At 41.9% G+C, this 21,214-nt stretch overlaps 1 protein-coding gene across 1 annotated transcript; it reads left to right on the top strand.

The window, feature by feature from the left end:
* Positions 1–6,650: 6,650 nt before the first annotated feature.
* On the top strand, positions 6,651–21,121 carry HMGXB4 (HMG-box containing 4). Its single transcript, XM_058420407.1, is given in 10 exon segments — positions 6,651–8,595; positions 9,210–9,325; positions 10,650–10,725; positions 11,685–12,826; positions 13,989–14,070; positions 14,804–14,868; positions 15,164–15,269; positions 15,808–15,977; positions 17,156–17,278; positions 18,851–21,121. Coding segments are annotated over 10 exon segments (2,064 nt in total). The 5' UTR covers positions 6,651–8,456; the 3' UTR covers positions 18,896–21,121.
* The last annotated feature ends 93 nt before the right edge of the window (positions 21,122–21,214 follow it).

The raw sequence follows: 21,214 nt of genomic DNA, 5'->3' as shown, positions 1-21,214 counted from the left end.
CTCTAGATAGTTCTCTTGTACCAGGCTGTGATGCCGCAGGTCATTTTTTTTAAGGTTTTCCCGTAATCCAGAAAAGTGAGCTTGATTTAATTTTATTTCAGATTGTGGCATGGTGAGAGGTGAGGCTACTTTAAGCAAGTTCACAAACAAACAATAGTGCAATCAAAAAAAACAGTCACTGTATCCCTGACTAGCTACATTTACCTCCATACCAGGGGTTAACTGCTTTTACGTATTTGGGAAAAGAGGGGTTTATGTCTCCATGCAGCCCAGTATTTCTTTCCTTTGAGTGACACATTCTATTTGCAAAATGAGAATGAGCTCAGGTATGACAGTATTCCATAAATACTAAATTTCTATAAATACTGAGCAAAAACAGCAACAAAAGACAATAATTATATTACATAAAATAAGATGTTGGCACAAGAACAAATGAATGCAACCTAACCGTGTATACATTTCAGTAATTAGGAGATGGTTCCTAACCATCAGACAAAAGAGACTCTGGAACAGTCTCCCTGTGAGCATTGTGGGAGAATGAGGCCTGATTACTTTAAAGATGAAGATTGATCAGTTTACAATGAGGGATTGAATGACAGTAGGCCTACAATAGCAGGGAACAGCACTTGATGACCCAGATCATGTTGTCTTATCCAGTGACCCTGAAAGCATTGAAAATTACCTGTTATGTAAAACACATAAAATGTCCTGCAACATCACCAACTTCTCCCAACACATATCACTCTGCAATTCATTACCTTTTGTTATTCCTCACCTCTCATCACATTAGCACACCTCCTTGCCTTTACTGTGATTCCAGCCTTGGTGAGTCAGGAGCTCTTTCCACATGTTGTCTCTTGCCCATATTTTTGCAGCAGCTCCATAGACCATGGCACACTATAGTCACAAGCTTGGCATTACCTCAGCTGGCATCTCAAGAGTTTTGCAGGCAGCACTGTCCTATTACAGCCTCTGCAAACTCCACTGCCACTTTCTAGCTGTTCAGGGAACAGTGAAATCTGCTTTTTCCAACAGTTCTCATCTCCAGCAATGGCATCTGTAGCCAGAAGAAGAGGCAGTTTGCAGTCTTGGTCCACAGAATTAGCAATGAGCCATCTACATTATTTGGAGAGAAATATTAGTAACAGGGTAACTTCTGCTACCCAATACAGGACATATATCAAAGCTCTGGATCTGTCATAAGCAGAAAGCTGCATGAACAAAGCACCCCAGAGTTACAGGCTTTTCTTCCTAAAGGTGAAGGATCATGTTACAATGTCTAAAAAGGGAAGAGCAGGTCAGTCTGACCCGTACAGAAGAGGGCTATAATGGAATCAAGGTATGAGAGGAGGAATTTAAATACATTAACAGATTCAAGGGGAAAAAAGGAAAATGCAAACCAAGAATACAGACAGTGCTGAATGCCTGCTGTTTTATGGGACCAGGGCTGTGAGCAGATACCAGCAAGGTCTCCAGGGAACAGGCACGGAGGATGACCGCAGAGCTGAAAGCAATGCAGTAGGCCTTGCATGGCTCCATGAAACTCAGATTAAACCAATTCTACCTCCCTGGCAGGTGGTAAGAAGAGAGACAGCAAAATCAGTGAAAAGAGGCAAATTCAATGCTGACTGATTGCCTGCATTTAGCCTTTCTTTTTTGTGTATCAGCCAAATATAGTCCTTTCGCCTTTGCTTAACCATTTCCAGGAACAGGCTCTTCCTCTCCAGACCTCATAAATCCTACTGAAGTTTACCGTACTTCTTCCCTACCAGATAGACATTGACCTCCCATCTCACCTTAGTTGTCTCAGCATGAATACAGAAGGTGCAGCGCAAGGAGCAGGGGTTGTGTCCCCACTGTGACAGATGCTGTGGCTCCAGGGAACATTCAGGCTGCTGTATCGACATTACAAATGAATGCACACACCTTTATGGTTTCAATAATGACTGTACTGAAAGATGAAGAGGCATGAAAATGAATGCATCCTGCAAAAAAGCAAAGACAAATGGGAAATAATTTAAATAATGCCCCAACACGGAAACAATGCACATAACAAATCTTTTGAAGTTTGGATTCTCTAAGGAAGCAAGTCCTTGTATCCAAAGAGATCACCAGCCTTGCTTATAAATAAGACTAAGGAAACTATATAGGTGAGGCAATTGGCAAGCAAGCAAGAAAGGGTCATTATACCTAAAGTCACTGTGACATCATGGTCACTTCCTCCACTTTCCTATTTAAGGGCAGCTTGGTAGCTGATAAGACACAAGTCTTGTGATGTGCAGAGAAGAGTAACACTGTCTGCCCAAAACAAGCAACAGGACTAACAACTGCCACAAGAGTAACACTGCCTGTGTGCTGCTTTTCTTCCGTCGGTGGAGAGCAGAGGTTTTAAACCCGGTCTCATTCCAGTTAATGCCAAATCATCTCAGAATCTAGGGAAAAAATATGAGAAAGTGGGACAGGAGTGAAAAGAGATTTAGGACTTACAAAATTATGACAGGCAAAATTGATAATTATTCACAGAGCTATGAGTGCTGAATTTAATTCAGTACATAACTTTGTTGTAAGCTTGTGTTCATGTTATTATTCATTTCTCTTACACTCATTGCACTTGAGACACCACAAAACTAAGCACAAAAACCCAATGAAACAAATGAGGGCTACGAAATCCAGCAGTTTAGAATGTTGTTCAGTCAGGAGAAAATAAGCTAACAAGGATGTATGGTAGAAATAAAGTGGGGAAAGCAAGGCCAGATTGGGTGGTTTCAAGGGCAGTAAATCCTTAGTATATAACTAATCTTGCATTAAGCATAGGGAACTATACACACCTCCTAAAATGTTCTGCACTGCCAAGAGCATTTTATACAATATTGTCTTGGATTATGTAACCTAAAAATGTGTATTCTATTTCATCTGTTGAAAAGCTGTTTTTTGGGAGACATGTTATCCTTCTCCTGTAACTCCAGGGGAGAGGAGGGCAGATGCCTTCTGATAATGGCCCAGCCATTAAAACCAGGTGGGGCAGTGTTTCTTATCCCTTTCACCACCCCTCCATCCTCCAGGGGAACATCTTCTGATAACGGGCCATTAGGGCACACCAATGACATGACACATTCCATCATCCCATTGTGAGATGCTCCACCCCGTGGCAGAGGAGCCAGATGCTCTCAGCTAAAAAAAAACTGGGACTGAAGACCACCAAGTATCTGGATTTTCCAGTGGATGCCTGGAGGAAGACCAGACCCCTCTCGCCACCGCTGGACTTTCTACAGGATCATCTCTACTCCACAGAACCACAGCTGTTACTCCAGGAGGACTTATTTGGACTGCTTCCAACACCCTGACCACCAGGGTGCCAGTTCATATCCCTGACTCTGTCAGGGTTTTCCAGGTTTTTTGTTTGCTTCCTTGCTTGTTTTCTTTGCACTAATACATTTGTATTTTATTTTTTTTTCCTAATATTCTTAGTAAAGAACTGTTACTCCTATCCTATTCCCATATTTTTGCCTGAAAGCTCCTAACTGCAAAATTATAATAATTTGGAGGGAAGGGGGTTTACATTCTCCATTCCAAGGGAGGCTCTAGCTTTCCTTGGCAGACAACTGTCTTTCAAAACCAAGACAAATATGTAACTCACAGCCAAGAGGACACCTGAGGGAACATACCAGGTACCATTTTGCAGTTTCTTTCCTAGGGATGTAGGCAAAAGAATGCAAGATGCTCTGAGCAAAAGAAATAAGCAATATTCTCACAACAGTCTGAGACTGACTGAAGCTGCACTTCAGGTCTTAAATTCTATAGGGACTGTTTGATTTTCTGATTCCTTCGCTACAACCTCTTATATTCCAGAGTACAAAGAAACAATTCTGTCAAGTGTTAAGGATTTGAAGAGGTTGTGACTTTCTTAAATTTGCTACCAGCATTCTGAAATTTTCCCCACCTGACCTGTTTAATCTAGGTGTATGGTCCAAAGAGATTCCTGGATTTTCTAGAAAAGCAAAAGGCTAAGCTGTCTGAAAGGACCCAGTAAATGCCAATATTTGGTGCTGGCTAGTTCCCTCTATGAGCTCTGAAGAATGGGAATGACTGAAATTAATTTTCTGAGCATTTCTTTGCTGATGAAAAGTGCAGTAGAAGGGACTATATTTTATTACTGTTACAATTCCTATTATTATTACTATTATGTTTGTTCTGTGGGAGGAAAGAAACTTGGATGGATCTCAACAGGGGAAGTCTGAATGATTGGTGTTTCAGCAGTTTTACATGCAAGTATCCTGCTAGATGCTCATTTTTGCAAATTCACCTGCAAATTCATTCTCTCTCATATACACACAGTCCCTGACGCAATCTAATAACTATAAACCATCCAGCACTAAAAACATTAAACTGCAGGAGAGATCAAATACTTTCTCTTTCTAGGGTGCAGAATATTAAACATACCATCCCCAAACATTTACTAGCTATCATTACCAAATGCTTGCTATCATCAAATACCAGGCTAATTTAAGCCATTTCCATTTTCAAAGCAATCTGAATCCCTGTTTATTTGGGCTTCACATGGCTTCTCCCAACCATGTTCACAGCTTCTTCTGACTTGCTCCCATTCTGCCTCCACCTGACCCATAGGCCAGGAGCTCCCAAGAGTCAATTGATGTTTCTATTATGTCCATAGATGTTTTCCTACAGCCTGTAATACAAGCAAGAAAGCGAAGAGTATAAAAACATGGAAACTGTGATTTTGTTGTGTTGTGCACTGTCAAACGGGGTATGGATCCCCCACTGGGACCCCTAAAAACATCACCAATAAGCAGAAGTAAAGGAGCAGGTCATGCCAGGTTGAGCTCTGGTAAGATCCTGGTCATAAATTTGCAGAGGTACTTGTCCACCTTGGTGATTCCTCCCTCAGTTACGGTCTAGAGTGTTTTAGGTTTTGCAGTGTACGTGCATGAGAACATCTGCACAGGATTTGTGCTCAGCCTAGGGGCTGGTGAATTTTTACCCTGATGCGTTACAGCTGCTGTACTTGCAGATGTTGAACTGTGTGTACAGGCTGTACCCCTCACTATGGATCAAACTACACTTTCACAAAGCATAACAGGCATAGGCCTCTATTCTCTTCAAATTCCTCTAGGCCCTACTGGACTGGAATAACTACCGTCATCATTCTGTACTTATTAGGACACAAAAGCATCAGCAGGACCAGAAGGCGGATCTGTAGGGGCTGGGGAATAGCCTGCCTCTGATGGGTCAGGTCTAACCTCAGGCATGTCTGGGAATGGTAGTCCGCAGACAGCATGTGATGGTGGAGCAGCCTCTGACAAAGAGTCACAGGGGTATCTGATGGCACCTAAATAAAAAGACATCTCTTGCATCAGTGGAGATTATGGGATGTAAGGAAACAGCGAAATGAGGTTCGTTAAACCTCCCAACAGGTCAGAGTGAAGAAGGGCTAACCTAGTGGGGAAAAGGATTCTCTTCTGACCTGGCTGTTTCCTGAGCATTTTTTTTATCCTCTGCCTTGAAGCCTTTGCAATAATGAATGAAGCCTTTAGAAGATGCTGGGGCCAATTTGCCTTTCTCCTGGACAATCGATAAGAATGGGTGTGACGGTTGTGTGATGCCTTCACAGGCAGTAGTCCCGAGTGTGCTGTTCAGTCGTGCTTATCTCTGCCCCAGCTGCTCCCGAATCCCCATATGTGCAGTACATCCACTCAGTTCCTCAGGGAATCAAAGTCTTGAGGGAGATGCGCCCATTCGTGTGCGTGTGTGACTAATCTCATGGAAGTGCCGGCTCTGTAACTGTTTAATAACAGGATTTCACCCTTTCCCATTGACCCACCGCGGCAGCAACCAAGCAGACAACCACCAGCCCGGGCTGCGAGCCTAGCCAGCTCCTCTCTTACAGATACGGCCACGAGAGGGGAAGCTGTGCCGGGACCGCGCAGCACCCGCACACACGAAGAGGAGTCTGCGCCAAGGGGGAAGGTGGGCACCCTTCCACTGGCGGTGGTCGGGGTCAGAGCAGGGGCCGGTCACAGATGCCCCGCGTGTGTGCCACCCGTGTGTCGCACGGCTGCCAGGGAGACACGCCGGCTATCGATGCGCTCGGCAAGCCGGCGTCCCGCGTCCCCGTGGGGGCGCGTTGGAGGCGCTCGGCGCTCGGCTGGCCAGGGCTGGCGCGGTTCCCTTGTCTCCCTGTCCAAGATGGCGGCCGCGGGCGGCGGCGCGGCGGGAAGCGGCGGGGTCGAGTGAGGCGGCCGCGGCCCGTCCCCATCCTGCGGCCGCGGCTCGGCGCCGGCGGGCCTTGTCGCCGCTGGGCGGCCCCACAGTCGGGGCACGCCCGGGCCTGCTGTAGGGGCGGAGCCGCGGGCTGGCGTGAGGCTGGAGCCCGCTCGGGTGAGGGGATGCGCGGGCGGGAGCGGGGCGGACGAGCCCGCTTTGAACGGAGGCCGTGGCGGGGCCCGAGCTCCGGGGGTTGTCGGGGCGCATGCGCAGGACGGACCGGCCGCCGGTCCGTGCCCGCGGAGGGGTCGGTGCCGCGGTTCACGCTCTCGGCCGTGCGCGGAATTCCCGGCGGTCCCGTCTGCCCTCACGGCCCCGGCTGGGAGCGCTGGCGGGACATGAGGCGAGAGAGCCACCGCCGCGGCCAGTGGGCAGCGGGACCGAGGAGCGGGGCTAAATGCGGAGCCCCGGGGCTGCAGAAGAGCAAGGCTGGGCCTTGTGCGGGCATGTACGCTAAGGAACGGGAGACGTGAAGGGAGATCTTCCCCACTGAGCCTGTGCCATCGCTGCTGAAACCCGGGAAATTGAAGCAGGGGAACCTAATCGAGGTTTACAAGATGAGAGTAGTTAAGGGTATGTTTTGTATTTGCCGGATTGGAGGGCTGGGCTGTGAGCGCCTTTGGGCACTATCTACCAACCTTTGTAACTGCCGAGCAGATAAGATTTAAAAAGAGACTAAAAGGTATGCATGTAGGTACAAAGAAATCTTAGGCTCTCCAGGTAATCCGTTCATGAATGAATGCTTGAAAGTTCAGCTTTGTTTTGCTGAGCAGTATGTGGATTAGGCCCTTACCGTCTTGAGCACAATACTCTGGTGTTGTGTGTCTTCCCACTGAAGTCTGTATGACAAACAAACAGGACAAAATGTTGACAATATCTGGTTTAAGATCAGGAGCCCACAAGTGACAAGATGATCTTTTTTATTGCCAAGTGCAGTGCTCTCTGCATATACGTATGCAGTACTCTTGTGAGTAGGTAGAATCCTTCTGTTTGCTACCAGCAATATATAATGGTCAGAACACTTGACTCGATATTCTGCAGTGAGTGTTTTCCCAAAACTTGGAAGAAATAATGTATTCCTATAAATTTAAAAAGAAACATCTCCTGTGTACCCATAAGCCTGATTTAGTTGTGACTTTGCTGTATCGGTTAAGTAACCACTGTAGGGTGAATAACTTGTACATTGTCAGCATCAGCCAGTTGCTACTAAAATGGAGTTGCATGGGGGGTGTACAACCACAAGTTCCCTGCTCCCAAAGTATTCCCATGTAGCTTCAGTGTGGCGAGATTACCATGACAGCTGGGATGAGCAGACTGCTTGGTCTTTTGTGACTGGGTGTTTACACTTGTGCATGTACACACAAACACATAAAAGCAGCATAAAAGGAGTGGTTGGATTCATCCCGTAGGAGCAGAACGTCGATCTTTTCTTGCTGAGCTGGTCACTGGCTGAGGAACAAATGCTATTTGCTCTGAGGGAACCTGAGTGTGGCTGTTCCATAGCAGCACTGTCCTGCAGTATGCCCATAGCTGGTGCGGTGACTCAGTTAGAGGAGGCCTCAAACCTGGGGGGCAGAGGCTGGGTTGCTGCAGGCTTAGCTAAAAAGGAGTGCTCCCTTCCATCCCCTCTCCCAGGCTGGCGTTCAGAATGTCTGCATTGGGAAACACATCAGAAGGATACACACCTCTAATGCAAAATGTGTGATCCTCTACAAAAAAACACAAAACAAAAACAAAACAAAAAAACCCAAACAAACAAACAAACAAAAACTTTTGTAATTTAATTCCTTCTGCCTGGTCCCTTCTTTTCCTTCACTTCATCTGAGATTCAAGGATTTGAGATCTCTTTAAACATCCCACTCTTGGCTACAGTGGCTCCTGACAAAAAATGGCTTTGACACAGTTTGGATGCAGTTCTGTGTGTCATGAAAATCAAACTCAGTTATCTTCCCACTCTCTTTCTAGTTTTTAAATAAATTACTTCAGTGATTCAGATATTTTATAAGAAAGAGGTGGTATTTTCTATCTTTAAAATAATACAACATACATTTTGATTGAAACACCCAAATCTGTCAAGCCTGAAGAGTGACCACTCATTTCCTTTCCCACTGTCTTCCAGAGAATCCTTATTTGGTTCAGAGAAAGCTTCTCCATTTACATAGCGGTTCTTCTTTATGGGAAGGTTATTTTCATTCTCTGTTTCTCAGACCTTTTCCTATAGATGGGAACGGGGGAAGGAGCCCAGACGTGGCAACTCATTCACAGGCTCCTGCAGGACCACCATGGCTTATGATGCCACCAAGAAGAAGGAAGGTATGACTGCTTCATACTCTTGGAGGGATTTGCAAACATAAATAAATAATTTTTTTAAAAGGGTGCCCTTTGTAGCCCTTACCAGGCCAGGCAGTCAGAGTGGGAAAGAAGTTATAGGGTGCTGTGGAGCCCTTAAATTTAACCTGGCCAAGTTACTGGAGGATCCCAAGCCCTCGACTTCCAGGTGTAAAGTGCTGGGATTAGAATTTGAAAGAAATGGGTGGTATTTCTTAATGCAGATACCCTGATTGGGAACTCTGCCACTGCAGCTTTTCTTTTCCCTGCCAAGTCAGTGGGACAGGGGATGGGGTATAATGATAAATTTTGTCATGGTGACATTTCTAGATCCACTTGTCTTTAGGAACATACAGGCATTAGTGATTAAATCTAATGATTAGAGATGTAAATCTAAATTATTATGTTAGAGCACTGAGCCTCATCCCTCTAGTCTAGTCTGTACTAGACTGTTAACCTTTCAGGCCTCTGTGCTTGTTGGGTTTTGTGCATCACTCTGTGCCAATGTCCTCTGTTAGTTTATTTTATGAGTGGTCCACTTTTTTCATTCCATGTGGTATATAATCTCTTCCTTTTTTCCCGTTTCACATAAATCACAGAGTTCCTAGATAGTCACCGAAGTGTTGATGACGGGCTGGCACCTGGCAGGATACAACGAGAGAAAAAGCGCTCGTACAAGGATCTTTTGCAAGAGGAAGACGAGATAGCAACTCAGGTATCAAACTTCAGAGAAAAGGTTCAAGGTGTAAGAGCATGCATAAAGGTAGTGATGGAATGGAACAGGATGGAATGAGTTTCTTGTCCTTTTTTATTTTTTTTAAATTTAGAAATGCGTGTAGAAGACAGCCAAGAGCAACTAATCACATACTGTATCGTTCAGTAACTTTCCTGAGGAAAAGGAGGGGATCAGTCCCTGATTGAGATTTTTCTGTCAGAAAATTAGGTAGTAGGAATGTTGTCCTAGTGTTGACATAGAACCTTGCAAGTCAGAAAATGCTATAAATAACTTCTTACACACATTTTTAAAAAATAGCATTTACGGTTGTATAAATTGCCAGCAAAGGATAGATAGAATATTAACTGATGGACTGTTGTCTTCATAATTCTGCAGACACCCTGAAACAATAGCTCTTGAAAAGAATGAACTTGTCCTATTTACCTCTTTGGAGCCTTAGCTCTTAAAATGACATAGTGGCAACTTAAGTTTCTTCAAAGCTTTCATCTTTGAGCTACAATTTCTGCTGTTAGCTCAGAGGTGGCTATCTAGTGATTTGGGTTTTTTTTTTTCCATCTCAAAAGCAAGTTCTTATTTAGAATTAAAATCTTCTACCATGCAGTTGGAATTCGTTAGCAGATCTTCAGCTTCAGAGCCATAAATTGATCAAGACACAGATAATAATTAGGTGACATAGCAAATTAAGGATATATTTTTGTCCCATCATTCTAATTGTCACCTCCTTGTACCTCCTGTTACTTTTTCAGCATAGAAAGCATGAACTGCTCTTCATGGTTTTCAAGGCTTGACAGTCTATGTATCTGAAGTTATTTCTTAGCTTTATTAAAGGGTAGATGTCTGTCTTTTACCAGCTGATCTCCAAGCGATGGCTTTCATTGCCCGTATCTCAACACTTCACAAATGTGCTTTTTCTTTTATGTTGCTTCTCTCACTTGGGCTGTTCCTACAGAGATCTTTCAGTTTCCTTGGAACCCTGTTGTGCTGCCATGCCTACAGAAAGCTCGATGTCAATTAAGTGATTGTTGTGCTGAAATCAGTCCTGGCTAATGATATTTTTTGTATTCTCCCACCTATCTGTGTTTTGTCTTACTTTAAACCTGCACTCTGTGCTCTTGGGGACAGAATAGGTTTCCTTTTAACACCTAGAATGGCTATCCTGGTTCATACATACAGTTCCTTGATGTTGTAGTAGTACAAATAACTTTTGATACCTCCTACAAATTTTTATCTGTGTTAATAGTCCATGTGACTCATATTATTTCCCTCCTTTTTGTCATCAACTTTTTTTTTTTTCTTATTCCAGGACAGTGAGTTTTTTCCAGGAACAGAAGCTCACAAAAAGAAGAGAAAGCACTCCTCTGATGAGTTCTGCTACAGAGGTAAGGTACTAATCAAGCAGGGGAAGGGGCTAGCAGATCATGACTTTGAGGAAAGGATGCTCTTAAACCAGTGTCATCAAGCTTTGTGGTTAGCATTTTATAGGAGGAGAGTACATCAACCTGCCTTAGAGCAAGTAATCAGAAACCTGACACTGATCAGCACCAGACAGCAGAAGATTAAGGAATTATATTTTCAGAGTCTATCTTAACAAATTGCTGTTGTAGGGAGTAGAGATCTTCCATCCCCTTTTCACTGACAAGTTGCAGTTTTCTAACTCATGCCTTCACATTTCACATTTGCTTTTCTTGTTTTCCTATTGCATTGCAAAATAATTATACTTACAGGTAGTATAACTTTCTCTGGATTTATAAAAAATAGAATGTCTGAGGTTGAAAAATAAATACTTTTCTGTTCAGTTATTCTCACTATTAATCAGTTGGCCAGAAAATGATAATTTGGGTCATAGAAGCTTAACACATTTAGGATTTATTATTGATTGGCACAGTAGAAGGAGAAAGCCAAGCTGAAAATTCATCTTTCATCAAAATCTGTCTATAGAATGAAAAAGCTCATCTTTTCAACTAATTAATCTCACCTTGGCTAAAAATGTCATGAAAACCTTGCACTTCAGATGTAATTTCAATTAGATGTATTTTCATCAAAACATTTCACAACTCACAAATGGAGTTTCACAAAACTTCAAGGACTTTCCTACTGTCTACCTTGCTTAAATTATTTGACCAGCTCAGGTGTCACAGCCTCTGAATTGTATCAGCAAGGCTGTGCTGAGCTGGCTGTGGTTCTGTTTAAGCCAGGATGTAAATTTGTCATCTGTAATTTAAGGCTCACAGGATTCTTGATAAGATCTTGGGGAGGGCATTCCTACCGATTCTCACTTACTTTCTTCGCCATCTTTAAGGGAATCATCTCAATGTACATTTCTCTTGATCTTTTTCAGGTGTCTCGCCTTTGGATCTACCATCAAAGAAGAAGAAAAAAGCAGCTTCTAGCCCATCCTCAGCTGATACAACTATGGATTTACTCAAGGCTGTAAACTCACCTTTGGCCACAAGCTCAAAGTCTTCGAAGAGGACCTCTGAAAAATCATCTCATTCTTCTTCTGGCCATTCTGAAAGCAGAAAGGAGCATCCCAAGAAGAAGCTGAGTGTGAGCAGTGGGGAGCACTCAGTGGATGACGGCAGCTCCCACAAATCTAAAAAAATGAAACCCCTTTATGTGAACACAGAGACACTTACTCTTCGTGAACCTGACGGCTTGAAGATGAAGCTCATCCTTTCACCGAAAGAGAAAAGTAGTGCAGCAGATGATGATTCTTTATCCTACTCTTCAGCACCAGCAGCTACAAAGAAATCTTCAAAGAAATCATCTCGAGATGAGCAAGGCTCATTCCTGCTGGGGCACGATCTGCAGAGCTTCCTGAAGTCATCCCGGAAAAAGCACAAACCACCTCCGGACTCACATCCACCTTCTGAGAATTTTGGTGCTGACACGTCCCTTCATTCAGAGGGCCACGGAAGTGAGTACGAGGTTTCAGGTATGGAGGTGCCGCCAGAATCTGGTTCTTCTTCTGGTGGAGAGTTGGAGGCTGGAGAGCTGGTGATAGATGACTCCTACCGGGAAATCAAGAAGAAGAAGAAGTCAAAAAAAAGTAAGAAAAAAAAGGACAAAGAGAAACACAGAGAGAAGAAACACTCCAAGTCTAAAAAGAGTTCTGGGCATTCTCCTGTGGTAGAAGCAAGAGTTTCACCACCACCTCCCAGCACCCCCTATGTTGTCCCTCCACCTCCTCCTGCTGTTTTTCACTCAGATGGTCAAAGTGAGAAGAGGAGGAAAAAGGAAGACAAGGAGAAGGACAAGGCTGAGAAATGGGAAAAGGAAAGAGAAAAGGAAAAGGAAAGAGAAAAAGAAAAGGAAAGAGAAAAAGAAAAGGAAAGAGAGAAGGAGAAGGAAAGAGAAAAAGAAAAGGAAAGAGAGAAGGAAAAGGAAAGAGAGAAGGAAAAGGAAAGAGAAAAGGAAAAGGAAAGAGAAAAAGAAAGAGAAAAAGAAAAAGAAAGAGAAAAGGAAAGGGAAAGAGACAAAGTAAGGAAAAATTGGAGGGAAAAGAGAAATTGGGTGATGGGTAATGGTGAATTAGGCACTCCATTACAAAGGCATGTTAAATTGAAACAAAAGATAACTGGTACCAGTTATCAGTGATTCAATTGAAGCATGTTGGGAAAAATGTATCAGCCACTGTGATTTCTATTTGTAGCGAAAGGAACTTTGCTACAAAAACGAACTTTGCTAGGTTCTTCTGGCTTTGTTGCATAGACAGTCTTTAGTCAATAGAGGTTCTCTGGGAAAGTTATGCTTAATTTTGCTTGGTGCTGGTCGTGTACCAAGCACATCTGCATCTTTTTCTGATGTGACTGGCTCTAGCTATTCCCAGGCAGACTTTTGGACTAGTGATCAAAGTTCCTGTAAAAAGGAATCAAGCTGTTACCTGAAAATTGAAGATATTTGCCCATTTACTCCTGTATTTAAAGGAAATTATAATTCTAATAGATTATCATGTTCCCGGTTTTGTCCTGTACTTACATACTCAGTTTTTTCCATGGTTACTGCATAAACATATGAGTAGCAGAAGTAGCTAGCATATGAACGAGTTTACAAATGAGATAACTGCAGCTGTGTAAGTAAGTGGGGGAAAGCAGCTTGTGCATGTTCAGATAGAGAAATAATGCTTTGTATGAGGAAATGGTTTCAGAACCCAAATCTGTTCAGCCGTTATCCTATTCTGTTTGGGAATTTTTCCCTAATCATAGCTCAGCAATTGTGATACCTTTGCTGTCAATGTACTTACACAGTCTCTTTTCCTGCCAAATGGAAGTACTCTGTCAGGATGCAAGGAATGGAACAAAACATTATCATGAGGACTAAATTGTTTTGTCAGATCTATAATAGGTACTGTGAATGGTGTAAGAGATACTGGGTTTTATTATAGGTTTTAAAACTGAGATACATTAACAAAGTTGTACATTGATCCTGAATTTAGAATAGCAGCTTGTTGAGTTTTGCAGTATAAGCCTTGTGCTTTCACAAGGACTAAATTCAGCCAGAACATGTAAAGGACTGTTTTTTAAGGTTCCTGATCTAAGTACCATATCTTTCTTTAAATCTTTAATAAATGCCAAATTCTTATTAAATTGGAGACGGTCTCATCATATTTAAAAATCTTTTTTTCCTTTCTTCTTCTGACTAGCCAAAGAAGAAAAATATGTCTGCTTATCAAGTGTTCTGTAAGGAATATCGTACAACTATTGTGTCTGAGCACCCTGGAATAGGTAAAGGAAAAATCCAGCCTTCTCTTCTCTTGATTTTACACCAGTCAGATTAATTAGCAGAACATATTGTCTCTGTTTCAGACCAACTTCTTAATTTTGACGTAATGCAAACAATCTGCCAATGTTATTTAGAATAAGAGTGGCAAAGGGGACAGGAGTGGATTTCGTGATTGTATTATGATGTTATTTTAACCAAGTTGTGAATCTAGATAAATAACTTGCTAGCTCTTTCTTTATGGAAAGAGTTACCTTCATTGTTGCTTTCCTGTAAATACACTGTGACTTCATCTTCCTGCTATCAGCTTTTTTTTTTTCATTTTAAAGAGTAACAGGAATGCACATTTTCAGGACAGTGTGGAGAGTTCCAGTTGTAGAATGGCTTGCTTCCTAAATGTGTATGGATGGGCCAGTAAATTTCCTGTGTTCTCTGCAGGATTTTATGATCAAATTTGATTTAAATATTTTTCTTTTCTTTTCTTTTCTTTTCTTGTCTTTATTTCTGTTCTTTTCTTGTCATTTTCTTTCTTTTTTTCTTTCTTTTCTTCTCTTAGTCTTTCTTTCGGTCTTCTTTCTTTCTTCTTCTTCTTTCTTTCTTTCTTTCTTCTTTCTTCTTTCTTTCTTTATTCTTTCCTCTCTTTCTTCTTTCTTCTTTCCCTCTCTTTCTTTCCCTCTCTTTCTTTCCCTTTCTTTCCCTTTCTTTCCCTCCCTCCCTTCCTTCCTTCCTTCCTGCCAGATTGTTGGAGAGCTACGTAGAAACTGGCAGAAGTGTGGAAGCAGCTACCTGAGAAAGATAAACTGGTGAGTGTTTTTGTGAGATGTTTTTGTAAAATGATTCTGTGAACTAGGTGCTTAGATCAGAATGAGCTGGCAGCATAGCCACAATGCCTTGAAATATGTTACCTTTATCCCTAAAGCATGTAAAGGTGGAAAGTATGGAAATCTTGCCCTTGCAAACATAAAAACATTCATTTTCTTCTCACGGGATTGCTTCACCTCCTAGCTATATAACATCATTCTGCCTCCATGTCCTGGCATCAGGTAACAGAATTACCTAATGTTATGAATCTTTGTTTTCTTACCACGGTAACTACAGGTCTGGAAACAGAAAGCTCAGTATCTCCAACACAAGCAGAATAAAGCAGAGGCCACCACTGTAAAGAGAAAGGCATCACCTTCAGATGGTGCACCAAAAATAAAAGGTAATTGTTGCACTTTATTTCTCTCATCCTTTTCTTGGACAGGGAAGGTAGTGTTACCTGTGAAATAAAAAAACAAAGGTTCTTACCTGCTTCACCTCTCTACCTGCTTTCTCACAAAGCATGACATTTAAATCACTAGTCAAATCAACTTTTCTATCAGAGCGAGAATGATGTCAGCATTTTTCATAAAGATTTCCTTATCTGATTCATAGAATGGTATTGGTTTTGGCAGTTTAGGGATTGAAATGTAAAATAAAAGGCAGAAAGGAAGTTCTAGTGGGATTAGTTTGCTGCTAGAGGGAAGGTGGGTTGTTCTTGGTTTAGCATTTCTAATACCAAATCTCCCCAAATTCATTCAGCTGAGGTAGATGTTCTGTACATGGAAAAAAAAGTTTCAACTCCAAAGACTATGGGACTGGGGCAAGAGAACAATTTAAGCATCTCATGCCTGTGAGATTTGAACTTTAGTAACTAAACAGGCTTGTAAGTAAAAGAGTGAAAGCAAGGAATATAGAATTTTAATTTGTGTCTTTTCCAGCTTCTCCAACAGGAGTGATTTCTCCTCACAAAAAATCCCCCACCAGCACTGTTGTGGTGCCTTCCTCACCAGCCAAAGTCCCTGAGACAGAACCCATTGATGTAGCTGCACATTTACAGTTGCTGGGTGAATCTCTCAGCCTCATTGGACACAGACTGCAGGAAACAGAGGTGAGCTTGTAACCAGCAATGTCACAGCGAAGTCCTGTTATTTACACAATGCATTCAGGGGGATGATTATTTTATTTTCTTAAAAGTTTAACCAGTGGTTTTCTGTTAGGAAGAGAAGCTAGAGGTGTCATGCCCTGTTTTCTTTGATGCATCGCTCTTTATTTTCAGTGCAATAAAAAACCTCAGTAAACAGTAGGCATCAAACAAAGACAGCTGCTTTTCAGCTCTAGGTCCTTGAAAGCAGTTTGTAGTTCAGCAGAGGCTTCAGTCTGTTCTTACTGGATGTTCACCTTGGATTTGGTACTTCCTTGCTATTTTGTCAGTCTCTGGTCAGTTTCTGTTACTGTTCTAAGTTTTAGAAAACTATCAGCCTTTCCCAATAAGTTTTTTGCATGTCCTCTCGTTTTCTGGCAGTGTCATATTGCCAGTGCTTTTGATAGGGGCTAAAATTGTTTCAACTTACCTGGCAACATAGTGTCACATTTTAATGGTTACCTACTGTTAAATGACAGTGACTCTGTGAATGCGCATTCACGAGTGTACTCTCTGAGAACTCAGCCCAGCCTCTAAGGAGAAAACATATTCGTCTGAAATAGTATCACTGAGTTTTATGAGTAGCATGATAATCTCACCCCACTATGCTTGCTTATGTTATCAGCAGTGAAATAAATGTTCTTGTATTTTGCTTTTGTTATGAATGATTGAGATCATGAGAGGAACAACCAGAGCCCAGAAAAGCACAGACAAATTCCCGTTCCTGAAAGTATATCAATGACTAAAGCATTTGTTACAGGCCTAGCATTTCTTTAATTTCACAAATAGAACAACTATTGTCATTAAGACGCATGTAGTTAAACAAAATAGATGGTACAAAATGGCACAGAAAATATATTACAAAAATTTGTGGGATCATTGTTTTATGCAACTGACAGCTCTCTGATGTTTTCTGTTGATTCCTACCTTTACCTTACACCAGTTTGTTGCCTACTGAACTCTAAATTCTTTGAGCCAGCAGTCTCTCTGTGAAGTACAAGGCACAGTTTTATTACTGTGTAAATAGTGAAAGTGGGCTGGAGGAGCTGAAGATACAGTATATACGTGAGAATGGATACAGTTGAGAAAGAAGGCAAATTTCTACTACTCATCCCTATCCAATTTTTTTATTTCCTCACTACCAGGGAATGGTGGCTGTTTCAGGAAGTTTGTCAGTACTCCTAGATTCAATTATCTGTGCTTTGGGCCCATTGGCATGTCTGACCACGCAACTGCCTGAGCTGAATGGCTGCCCAAAGCATGTTTTGGTGAGTTCTTTATGGTTATTTTCTTTCTAACACTGTTAATTTCAGTAGAGCCCAAATAAAGCTTTTCTGATAGTTCAGTGTAATGTAATTATAATTCCAGTGCAATAAGAAAATTTGTCTTGGTCATGGGCTTTTATAGAGGAATATTTATTGAAATCTCTACAGATATTACTGTTGTGCAATATTGTGCAACCTTTTTTCTCCCACTGGCAACTGAACTAGTATTTGTAGCATTGATTGGAGTGTGGTTAGATCCTGTTTTAGTCATGATAGAGTCAATCAATCCAAATCAAATCAAAGTATACCAGTATTTCTTTAAAAGTTCTATTTTTCCATAAAAATAAAACCCACCTTCTAGCTGTTCTGTATCACATAAGCTGTTTTTCCTTCAGTAGCATAAAAACCAATTTGTGATCTCAGGATCCCTAATGTGATGGTATAGGACCTTTTACAAGTGCACAAAACCTTCTCTGAGGAAAGAAAAATAGTCTCTGGCCTAAATCTCTGTCTTACATAACTAAAGTTTCTTTTCCACTTTAAGCTACTCTTAAGCCCTGATATAGCAGCAGCTCGTGGCATCTATGTAGCCTGATGTGGACATAGATTAAGATGGCAGCAGCCATCAGGTGTCATACTTCCTATGGGAGAAATGAATAAAGCAGCAAAGGAGAGGAGTAAAAATAAAAAAATACAGTCTGCAAAAGTTAAGAGACTAAAAACAAATCTGGCAGAGGGGGCAACGAAAATGGGATATGAATTGACATGTTATAATAGGGCAGCCCAAATATTTATTTATTAAGAGAATGGACTTTCAACAACAGGAACAAAGTTGACAGTTAAGTCTGTGAACACCCACAAACTGGCTCTGTGCACAAAAGCTGAGTCAGTGGGGTGTTCCCATCTTAAGCCATGGAAAAATTCCGATGCTTTTTTTTTTCCTTCCTGCTTGCCAAGTTGGAGCAGTGATGCCACATGACCAGTGGTGCATTTATTAGAAACTCTATTAATTTATTGTTAGAGGGAGCAGTGGAGCTTTAGGTGAATTATGGCAGCTACCCTCCACTTCTGAAAACCCGTGTTCAGGAGCTGATTATAAATCTGATTTTCATCAGCTACGACAGTGGTGTTCTAAGACACGGATACGCCCCAGCGGTTGTGTTGCAATTTATATCTGAGACAGTAGGTGGCATTGCTAAGTTCTAGAATCAACTGGTGCAGATCCAGCTCATCCATCTCTCAGTTAAAGATGTTGTTCCTAAGGCCTCCTTCAGCTATCCAGTCACAGGCTTGAGCTTACTGCATCTGGAAAACACACAGCTGGGTCTTTTTTTCTGATGTGCATGAGAAGGATTCCTACTCTCAGAATTCTGTTACGTTTTCCAAGAAAAACTGAAGGGCACTTCTTTTTGCCATCTGACACCCTATTAGAGGTGACCAATAGGCAGATTTGGTTGTCTCATCCTATGATAGTTCGCAGTACAAGTGACTGTGCTTAGTACTCTCACTTGTGCCATTTTTTAAGAATTTTGAGTTACTACCTGACACTAAAAACCACCAAATTTCTCTTCCCAGTCAAATACACTAGACAACATTGCCTACATCATGCCTGGACTTTGATGGGAAAGGATCCTGGGATGTACTCAACCTCTGTGTAACTGACTTGTGTGCGTGCACTATGCCAGCGCTTCCGAAGGGATCCATGTGGAGGCTTTTAAAATTTTATATATGTATAGTATATACATAGGATTGTAACTATTTGACTTGTATTTTATGAAAAGTTGTGAAGGTAAGCTGAGAAAACCCTTTTGTATTGGTGGGTGAGATGTCCTCCAATCTGAAAGTATTTTGTATGAAGAATTCAGAAAGCTTTTGAGATATTCGCCTTAAATTCAGATTTAGTGGAGGAAGCAAACAGAGAATGGACTTCTCAATAATAAAGAAGAAAGCTGTCACCATGAGAGAACTCATTGAAACAGGTGGCCAAGAGAGGTTCTTGACTCTCCTTCCTTGATGATATTCAAAAACTGAATGAGCAGCCTGCTCTAGTTGGACTTGCTTTAAGCAGGGAGATGGACCAGATGATCTCCTGATATCCCTGCATAAACTAAAGTATTCTGATATTTTGTGACAGATAGAGATGATAATATGTTTTCAACCAAGGAATAGAATTGAATCTTCACCAGCCCTATTTGTAACTCTTTTTCTGTTTCTAACAGACTTCTTGAGGGGAAAGCTGGATAGCTTTTTGCTTCTTGGTCAGTTTCTCCAACCCCTACTCCTTAGTCAGTAATATCTGGAAGCTGCCAGTGTCAGCTGGCTGGTGTGGTAGCTGGCATTTGAAGTGAAGTAGAAGATGACAGCAAGTTTAATTTTTCCTTGTGGACTCATACTCAAATCATCATTAGCACAATATATCAATCCATTGGATTGCCTTGAGAGAATGAACCTCCTGCTGATTTTTCCACGGCATGGTCAGCCTGCTTTGATGGGAGTAGAGAAGCAGATGGGGAAAACTTGGATTGCTTCTGCCCATCTTGCACCTGTTTTGTGAAATGGCTCATCCCCCATCCCTCTCACCAGCAGTATTGCAGGAGCTGTGCTGCTGCTGCAAGGCAGTGACCGGTGGCCAGTTTGAAGCAGTTTTGGCCAAGTAAGGCACATGTGGGTTGATTGGACCAGTTTCCCTTCCTTCCAGCCACATACTTGGAGTTTGGTTTTCTGCTTCTCTGGAAGCAGAGCTGCAGGAGAACACTTGATTCCTGTTCAGGCTTTTGTCTGTGTGTATGTATGTGTATGTGGTGTTCATATCACATGTATTTAACTTCCAATATCTGTAACAGATTTTAATTTATCCTGTATATTTCTGTGTGTGTGTGTGTATATATTTATATATATACATAATTTAAAAGCAAAATTCCTCCCTCAGCCAAGAGCGTGTGAAAAACGTGAATCAAGTTTGCCTCACCTCACTTCCGGCAGGAATCAACTCTTTGTATAGTAGTAAGCATGGGCATTGTGTAAGGAAACACCAGGAAGATTCCATGTGTTTGTAGAAACAGACTATCTTGAGAATGTAGGCAGAACAACCGAAATATCATTTGACTCAGGCCTTTTCAGCTCTGTAACAGGAAAGTTTTAAAATTGCAGAAGAGGCATTTTTTACTTCCAATAAGTCTAGCTTCTGTTTTTTAGGACAGTTGAAAGTGAGCTGTCCTTCATTGTGGCTGAGCCCCAAATCAGAATTAAATCAAACCCTGGGGGGTGGAGGCGAGTTTTTCTCCCCATGCCTCTTTGCCACGTATTTCCCAGATGTGCCTGTACAAGGTAGTCTGTCTCTTACAGATCTTTTCTCAGCAGAGGAGGCGTAGAAGGTTCTCAGACCACCAGGCCAGAACATGTTTTAACAGCCTAGGACAAATCCCAGTGAGCCTGGAAATAGGAAGGGCCCAGGAGGGAGGCAGTCCAATCCTGCTTCAGATCCTGGCCCATATTAAAGCATCTGCTGTTGTGAGCAGAACAAAATAACCGGCTCTTTCCAGCCCTTCACAGTTGAGAGCATTGTGGTGAAGGGGTAGATCTGATTTTGAAGAAATAGAAGGGGATCAGCTTTAGCTTTGTCCTCTGTACAACAGAAAACTCTTGGAGAGTGAAAAACACACACGACCCTGGTGTATTGTATTTTTATTAAAATTTGTACACTTTATATAATCTGTATCTTGTGGTATTTGGTACTATAGGGAAACTTTGTCAAGGCTTAGCAGTTTTTATATTTTTGTTATTTCTTTGCTGTTTGGTCCTGATTACAATTATACACAGACTTTTTTGTATTGTACTTACAATATAATTTTTTTTTTAACTTCTGGAGTATTGTCGTTCATTTCTGGCACGTGCTGTTTTCTTGTTACTACTTGTATTTAGTGTTTCTCAGCAAAAGAC

Source organism: Hirundo rustica, chromosome 4, assembly GCF_015227805.2.
Source record: "Hirundo rustica isolate bHirRus1 chromosome 4, bHirRus1.pri.v3, whole genome shotgun sequence".
Classification (NCBI taxonomy): Eukaryota; Metazoa; Chordata; class Aves; order Passeriformes; family Hirundinidae; genus Hirundo; species Hirundo rustica.
The sequence above is the reverse complement of the archived record's forward strand: the minus strand, read 5'-3'. Positions and strand labels throughout refer to the sequence as shown.